This window comes from Micropterus dolomieu, linkage group LG20 (assembly GCF_021292245.1).
Source record: "Micropterus dolomieu isolate WLL.071019.BEF.003 ecotype Adirondacks linkage group LG20, ASM2129224v1, whole genome shotgun sequence".
Classification (NCBI taxonomy): Eukaryota; Metazoa; Chordata; class Actinopteri; order Centrarchiformes; family Centrarchidae; genus Micropterus; species Micropterus dolomieu.
The window spans coordinates 6,638,428-6,647,577 of NC_060169.1; the positions used below are offsets into that span (position 1 = coordinate 6,638,428).

General features: G+C 38.8%; 1 protein-coding gene across 2 annotated transcripts; it reads left to right on the forward strand.

The window, feature by feature from the left end:
- Positions 1–1,264: 1,264 nt before the first annotated feature.
- Positions 1,265–5,570, forward strand: slc35c1 (solute carrier family 35 member C1). 2 transcript variants are annotated; one of them, XM_046033628.1, is made up of 3 exons: positions 1,265–1,422; positions 1,693–2,204; positions 3,344–5,570. In XM_046033628.1, exons 1-3 carry the CDS (start codon positions 1,409–1,411, stop codon positions 3,922–3,924), a joined length of 1,107 nt encoding a protein of 368 aa, XP_045889584.1. In that variant the 5' UTR covers positions 1,265–1,408; the 3' UTR covers positions 3,925–5,570. The 2 variants fall into 2 exon arrangements, with proteins under 2 accessions (XP_045889584.1, XP_045889583.1); XM_046033627.1 differs by lacking the exon at positions 1,265–1,422 and having other exon boundaries at positions 1,451–2,204.
- Positions 5,571–9,150: the final 3,580 nt, after the last annotated feature.

Here is a 9,150-nt window from a genome sequence, read left to right on the forward strand (position 1 = left end):
CCCCCCTCAAAATATAGTCAACTAAACAATTTATTAAATTAACACTGAGGTTTAATTCTTGGTGTAAATGTCATAATGTTTTTTTTTTATTGAATTAAGTAAAACGTTTGCCTAAAGCGTATTATTCTCATTTTCAAATGTCTTCTGCCCTTCTTTGAAATAAAACCCTTAATGAAAAAAAATCAAAGAGAATATGTTTTTTTACAAAGAATTGTTGGGAGATAACACGTAGATTGCAGTCTAAGATCCTCAGATAACTCCTGACAGATTTATAACTAAAATGTAACAACAAAAGATAATGTAAGGCCACAGTTATTTCATTGTTCTCATGACACACACACATACACACACACTTACATATATAATTACAAACAAATGTAAAAAGAAGAAAAAAAGGGCCTAATTATATCTAAATTATGTTTGTCAGCCAGAGAAATGGTATATGTTTACTACAAGCATTACATATGTTATAATACTGTCAAGTGACAGAAAACCTGTTTAAAGAATAACACAATTATTGGAACTGCAGTCTATTCTTGTCAATCACTAAAGGAAATTTGTGTCTTGCAGTCATAATTGTTGCTTTTTATTCTCCTGTGTAGCCTATGTATGTAGGTGTAAGAATGTTTGGACTGTTGATTCAGTAGTTCAGTTTCTTAAATTTAGTTGTTGTATTTTTAATGATTATTCACTGTGGCATCGCTAAACAAATAAAAAGTCAGACAGACGAAAAGTAGTTATTGTTCATTGTCCATTTGATGTCTTCTGCTTCAACTTACAAACGCACCCACGGTTTTTCAGGCAATAGCTATCTGAACATGCTCTTCAACCTACAGGTAGCCACCCGACTGATCTCACAGGATGATGCAAATATTTCAGCGACTTTAACTGTAGGACTATATTCTTTGGAAGCAGCTGGAAACTGTAAGAATTTGGGTGAGTTCAGCGCCGTCAAAACGTAGCAAAACGTTTTTTGCAACGGAAACGGTGGTTCGCTGAACACCCTGTTGTGTACGTAAGCGCACTGCATTTCCCTGCCTTCTTTAACGCCGTTGTGTTTACAAACTTGTAACAGCTGATTGGGTAAAACCTGTGACACGCCCACCAAACGGGAGAAAAAAACAAAACATACTCCGAAGCCCGTTGCGGAACGTTGCACAACGTTGCAAGGACACATGTCGTTCAGTCCGAACACGTTGCAAACCGGTGCAAAACGTTTTGAGATTGAACGCATCCACTGTTTATCTCGAACAGTCACTTCCGGGCGGAGATATGTAAAATCGGCAAATTTGTTAATTTCTGTTCAGCCGTGACTGTAACTAAATGAATATAGTTAAACACGATGATCTATTTGACGTTTCTGCTGTGCGTATGATACTGTGTTGCTTTGCTGGCGTCTTGTCATTTCATGTGGCCTAACAGGTAAATAAGGTCTCCGACCTAACGTTAGTAATGATAATATAAAGCATGCATTTTAGATCAAATGCGATGTATATATATTTAACAACATCGCGGCAAAACGAAATTCACCCGGAAGTTATTGTAAACAAACATTGTGATTGGTTCTGTGCCGCTGGCGGAACTCTGTCGTCATGTTTGTATTGTAGATCTATGGCTAACGTTACACATGAGCTCATGTAAATGCACCAGTTGCTACTCAGGTTGTTCATATTTCTCTGTAATCATGAACAGGGCACAGCTGAAGCGGTCCAGTATCTTGAGGATGGCTCTGAGTGGCTCGGGGACTGTGGACCAGGACGGACATGGAGAGACTTTCATACTCCGAGCTGTTAGAATCGCAGCTGTGGTTGCATTGTACTGGTTTGTTTCTATAACAATGGTATTCCTAAATAATTATCTGCTGGACAACCGAGACTTGGATGCGCCGTTGTTCGTCACCTTTTATCAGTGTGTGGTGACTGTTGGACTCTGCTGGCTCATGCAGCTGCTGTCCAAAGTGTGCCCGGGACTCATCGACTTCCCGTCGGTCAGATTCAATGTAAAGACGTCTCGGGAGGTCCTGCCGCTGTCCATTGTGTTCATTGGCATGATCACATTCAACAACCTGTGCCTGAAATATGTCGGAGTGGCTTTCTACACGGTCGGTCGTTCACTCAGCACAGTTTTCAATGTGCTGCTGTCGTACGTTATCCTGAAACAAACCACATCATTCCAAGCCTTACTGTGCTGTGGGACCATTCTAGGTATGTTAACTTTCTTTATTCTTGGATGTGGATTATAACGCAGTAGTTTCTCTATTCGATAAACAATAAATGATTAGTCATACACTGCATCTGACTAAAAATAAAATATGCACATAATGACTACTGTCAGACATATTTACCTAGATATCCTTGTGTACTTAAGCCAATAAAGTATGTGGAAACTAGCATCACACCCATAGAAACAACTCATTTCTAAACCATGGGAAACCTTTCTACAACATTTTAGAACCTGCTGCAGGGATTAGCTTCCATTCAGGCACACAAGTATTACTGAGGTTGGTACTGATGTTGGGCCATAAGGCCTGGCTAGCAGCCAGCATTCCTGTTAATAAGGAAAATGTTGGATGGGGTTGAGGTCAGGGCTCTGTGCAGGCCCATCAAGGTCTTTATGCATGGGGTACTGTCATGCTGAAATAGGATAGGACCTTGGACCGAGTCCAGCCTGCAGCCTAGTGCTGCGTGCCATAGCCTACACTCTCTCGCCCCGTTTTCACATGCTGTCCACTGTCTCTCTCAAATAAAGGCACAACAATGCCCCAAAAATATCTTTTTAAAAAACACAGTGCAAGCACACAAACATTTGTGAACAGAGTTGTTCACTTACTTCTGACCATTCATGGTACATTGTTTACATTTCAGATATTGACTCATTCGAAACCTAATTGCTCTATAGAATGACACCAGGAAATAACATAGCATAGCATAGCATAGCATTCCACTCCAAATATTTTAGAAAGTTGACATGTTTGTTAAGATATGATATCAGTACTGCTGAAGAGGTCTGTCAGCCTACAACATTTTTTTTTGGTTTTATGTTATGTATGAAGATATGACCTTGGGCTGACCGTGAGCTTGTGGAATGGGCATTACTCTCACTATTTTCTGACACAGACTCAACATTTAAATTGTATACACAAAATATCATTTTTGCAGCCCTAGTTTCAATTAATATTTAAAATCATGGCTGAAAAGTCTGAAATAAGTCAAAGAAATATTATTCACTTTCATGACTTTGAAAGTACTTGTAGAAAGATGTTTCTGTGCTAAAATTCAGCTGATGGCAGCTGCTTTATAGTTTACTGTGATAACACAGTCTTGCATGTGTCCATGCTTCTCAGGTGGATTCTGGCTTGGTGTGGACCAGGAAGGCATTGCAGGTTCCCTCTCCTGGTCAGGCGTCTTTTTTGGGGTGCTCGCCAGCGCTTTCGTCTCTCTGAATGCCATCTACACCAAGAAGGTGATGCCAGCAGTGGACGGAAACATCTGGAAACTGTCCTACTACAACAACATTAATGCCTGCGTCCTCTTCCTTCCGCTCATTCTTGTGTTTGGAGAGTTGGGGCGTCTCACCAGCTTCAGCCGTCTCAGCGACCTCGGGTTTTGGGGCATGATGACACTCGGAGGAGTATTTGGTTTCGCCATTGGCTACGTAGCAGGCCTCCAGATCAAGTATACCAGTCCACTCACACACAATGTCTCAGGGACAGCAAAGGCATGTGCGCAGACTGTTATTGCAGTGGTGTACAACTCTTCCAGTAAAAGCTTGCTGTGGTGGACCAGTAACATGATGGTGCTGTGTGGCTCATCAGCCTACACTTGGGTCAAAAGTCTAGAAATGAAGAAGGTTCCCTACAAAGACCCTCAGGACCAAGTCAAGGAAAAACTGCTGCCAGGGGAGAAAGGCAACATGGGAGTGTAACTGCTGATAAACCTTGAGCTTTTTAGTCATGTGGCAAGACAATATGAAATGTCACACAGTGATTGAAGTGATGTATACATGGAATCTGATTTTGGTTGGGTTTAATAGTCTTGTGGTTTTATACAGTTTGACTTTCAATTTTATTTAAATCTATTCACATTCATTTGGGGCCTTTTTAGAATTATTTTTCAAAATGAAATGACTGAGACATAATCTTTTATGGTGTAGTCTACAAGTGAAGGAAAAAAAAATGTTTTTATTCAAAGGGAGTTATATATATTTACTTAGACTGAGGGTGTTAGCATTATGGCAAAATAGAAACTTTTTTTACACCTACATGGCATTTTTATGCCATTTTTAGCCCTCTACATGGCATTTTTATGCCATGTAGGTGTTTATTTTTATTTTCTTGTTTTTAGGGCGGCCTCTGGCTAAAAACATGCCTGCATCCTCAATTATGAACAAAGGCTACAGGAAATGAAATAACCTGTAGTTTATAGAGGGTACAACAGGCAAGGTAATCAAAAACCTTGTTTTAGTAGGACTGACATACGCTTTTTATCTCCAAATAAAACCAGCCCTCTGCATTTCAAACTGTCACACTCATACATGAAATAACCTGTAGTTTATAGAGGGTACAACAGGCAAGGTAATCAAAAACCTTGTTTCAGTAGGACTGACATACGCTTTTTATCTCCAAATAAAACCAACCCTCTGCATTTCAAACTGTTGCACTCGTACATATGTACATTATTTGCTACAGCATATTATGTTTTTGAGGAGTGCTGAGTCAGTATTTAAATAGTCGACAGACAAGCTGATGATACACAGAGCAACTTTTAGAGCAATCGTGCAGGGCAACGTTGCCGTCAATGATAATGAGTAAAGATTACTACCGTAATCCCCTTCCCCCACCACCCCGCCACCCGCCCCACACCACCCCTATCCGTTCAAAACATATTCGGACTTGCCACTAGCAAGATTGCCCAGCAACATTGCTCACAAAGTTTACATATCACTGCAGTGCACAATTGCACCATAACTGAGTTACTAACAAGTATTTGTTTGCACTTGTCATTCACTCTTAGCTTATAGTATCCATGTGGCAAGACAATATGAAATGTCACATTTAGTCATCATTTAGACTGATTAGTGATTGAAGTGATGTATACATGGAATCTGATTTTGGTTGGGTTTAATAGTCTTGTGGTTTTATACAGTTTGACTTTCAGTTTTATTTAAATCTATTTACATTCATTTGGGGCCTTTTTAGAATTATTTTTCAAATGAAATGACAGGCATAATAATCTTTTATGGTCTAGTCTACAAGTGAAGGAAAAAATAATGTTTTTATTCAAAGGGAGTTATATATATTTACTTAGACTGAGGGTGTTAGCATTATGGCAAAATAGAAACTTTTTTACACCTACATGGCATTTTTATGAATGTATGTTACTCTCTTGTTGATATTTTTAGGGCGGCCTCTGGCTTAGAACATGCCTGCGTCCTCAATTATGAACAAAGGCCACAGGAAATGAAATAACCTGTAGTTTATAGATGGTACAACAGGCAAGGTAATCAAAAACCTTGTGAGGGACTGACATACGCCTTTTATCTCCAAATAAAACCAACCCTCTGCATTTCAAGCTGTTGCACTCATTCATTTGTACATTATTTGCTACAGCATATTATGTTATTGAGGAGTGCTGAGTCAGAATTTAAATAGTCTATGAAAATAAATTTTCATTTCAAAACAAAAGTGGGACAGACTGTAAGAGAGCCCTGTTTATGGTATTTCACGTGGTGTTCTTACATTTACATGTGTCAGTATATTTACATATCACTGCAGTGCACAATTGCACCACAACTGAGTAACAAACAAGTATTTGTTTGCACTTGTCATTCACTCTTATAGTATGACATATCGGATGCCGGAGTGTTTTAGTAAACCATTGTCTATATTCCAAACCAGCCTTTGTAACCTTTCAATTGAACAAAAGCAGAGCCAGGGAGTTTATTAAAAAAGAAAACATTAAAGTTGGTGTACGAGTCATCTGCTTCCTCATGAAGATTAAAAGGGAAGATTGTGCTTTCACAATTAAACAATGCTATTTGGTTTTAAGTGTAATATTTTGACACGCTTGTCAAACTATGTATAGTTTATGTAGATATTTTGCATTCGCCAAATGCATCTTAAATTTAGAGACTGTATTATCAAAAAATATCTTCAAATGGAATCTCATGATAATTCAGAGCCCGGTCAAATTAGGCAAAGTCTGAGGTTTAACACATATCTTGTCTTCTACTTATGATAGCTTACTGGCTTTAATATTTTCCTCATAACTCCCTCATGTTTGTGCTCACCCCTGATGTGTGTGAGAAGTTAATGAAGCTGATGGGCATATAGTTTTTTGCACATTAAAGTAAGACTTCGACATGCAGTGCTGTTGTATGTGAGCCTATAATAGTCTGCTTCAAGCGTAAAATCAGAAATAAATACTTAATGCAGCAATAAAATTAATAGACATATTTCTCCAGATTTGGAGAATTTACTGTATGTAAATCCCATTTTTAGGAAACAAGTAACACCAGAAACAAAACTAAGACATTGTTGAGGATGGCTATGGCATGTGCCGTCTTTTCAAGAAATGTTGTGAGCCAGTTCAGGATAAGAAGTTTCGGAGACTGATGAAGACTTAATATTGCAAGGTTTAATGAGACTCTCAGCATCCAATGTGTAGACACATGCAATGCCCACACCAAATCTGAAGAATACTTCCTGTCTGGGGATATTGATCCTTCCTAGATCTACTGAGATTCAAATACGTTTTCTGTTCACCCTATCCAAACTATCCATGTGTGAAGAGTCTTTTGGTTCAAATAAAGGCACTTGTGTACTTCCAAGCCACATGCAATTCTTTCTACATACAGACAGTCAGTCTGTCTGCCTGCAATGAAACAACTAAATAATCTAGACCTTGGGTTAGCCATCAAATGTATAATAATAATAATAATAATAATAATAATCCTTATTTGTAGAGCACTTTTCAAAAACAAGTTACAAAGTGCTTTAACAAGTGTAAAGAAAAATAGGGCATAATAGGGCATCACTATCTACTCAGCTGCGTCAGTCAGTCAACAAACAGGCAGAGAGGAGAGACAGCGTCTCTCCTAGAGATTTGGAGAGTCCCTGTCTGTCAGCTTTGAATTTATTTGGCTAAGCAATTGACCTAATCATGACCTAGGGCAACTTGTGTCACAGTACCCATAAAGTATTCCTTCACATAACTACCACTACTAGCAAACTACTAGTGTTTAAATAAGAAAATATTATAAGGAGAAAATATAAATTTCACTGACAGTGCAATCCAGTGAGGAGTTTTACTAGTGTGATATAGAGATATGTTATTCCTTTAACCTTTAATAAGTGAAAGCAAATAGACCAGATATTACTGTCTTAAAGCAGTATGACAAAAATGACAACACAAATTAAATAATCAATTTGATGACAAATATTATTCTCCGGTTATTCAATTCAGTTTTACATTTTATTTTTATTTTTTCTAGCAATTTAACAGAAAAATCTTAGCACTAAGAGTAGAGTTAGTGAGATGCAACAACAGTCACATTTTTCAGCATAGAAAAAAGCAAACTTAGATTTAAAATCTACTTTTAAAATTGTGCTTTTCTTTCTCTCTTTTTTAGAGAAACTTAATTAGATTAAATAAACTTTATTCTAGCTGGTCATTGTAGTCTGTCTTCGATTTGTAGTAATCAAGGTGTCTGCTGGCAAAGACACTCACAGCTATGTGCATGTAACTGCTGCAGAGCTTAATATCTATCTTCATAATTGTTGCTATTTCTGGGGCTTCATTTAAGCTGGTGAGACTTGAGAGGTCCCCTCAATGTGTCACTATTGTCAATGTGCGTAGCTTGGTTATTGTCAAAACTGGATAGAGGTGAGGAAGGTCAGTGAATGTTTGAGCAGGGCTGGATGAAAGTCTCTGGGCTCCAAATGGAATATTTCCCTGAGCAACATCGGGGCTAAAAATAGCTGACAGAGCACCATGGGTAATTACATGAACCAAAAAAACATGCTCAGTGATGTCAAGAACTCATTTCAGTGACATCAGTGAATCTGGCCTTGTGAAACCAATGAACATTTTAGAACTGTGTCATAATGTGGAATACACAATCGTCCACCCCTTATCTTTCTCATTGATGGCTGATGGGGTCAGGTTCAACACAACCAGACGAGGCAAAATCTGTAACTTATAGTGCAAAAGCTGCAATTCCGTGGCGATTTTCGGGGGGAGCCAACCGGGGCCAGTTCCCCTGTAACACAGACCTTGGACCCCCCTATGGCCCCCCTCTGAACGAAAAGTCTACAGTAACCATAGTATATCTTCCTTGTGACGATATGGCGATGATGCGAAAGGCGGAAGAAATGTGTTTCAAATAGTCAGATCCATTAGGGCGTTTCACCACGTTCACGTTTCCCGTGCCAAGGTAGTTTTCCCTGATAAAAAGTTTTCCCCCTTCCGCGGTAGCATGCATGCGTTCAACGTTAATGCTACGTGTTACTGAACTTCGTATTATTCATTGCACTGAATTGAATTCTCTAAACAAAATGAGCAGTTAAGCAAATATTTATTTTGCGATAGTCTGACGATGTTATAACTGACCACGGAGCTGATCACTTAGTCATCCATGTAACTGTTTGGAAGCTAGATCTAGCCAGGCGGGTCACTTTTTTCAAGTAAGCTGCTCCCACAAATATCTACGCCATCGATACTGTAAAATTAAGATCACTGTAATCAGTTTAACACATAGCTCGCCTCACATCTATTTGACTCAAAATTTACATTATAATTTAATAAAACTATAACTAAGTTACTGAAAAGATCCTGTTACTGAAACAAATAACTGTAAGTTACTGAAACATACTAAAACATTACATTATCTAGCCTACTAAATAAGACATTTTGAAAGCTTGAACATTGCCTTTGTCTCCTTTGGATTGAATGTGCCCCTCTGACAAAACAACTGGCCCCAGCCTGGCCCCAGCCTGGCCCCAGCCTGGCCCCAGCCTGGCACCAGCCTGACACCCATTCTCACCATGCAATGCTAGTTCTATCCTTTATGTTTCTATAGAACCCTGTTAGTTGTATTGTTCTCAGCCTAGTGAAATGGATCTTAAACCTGCATTCATTGTTTTGGCCACTT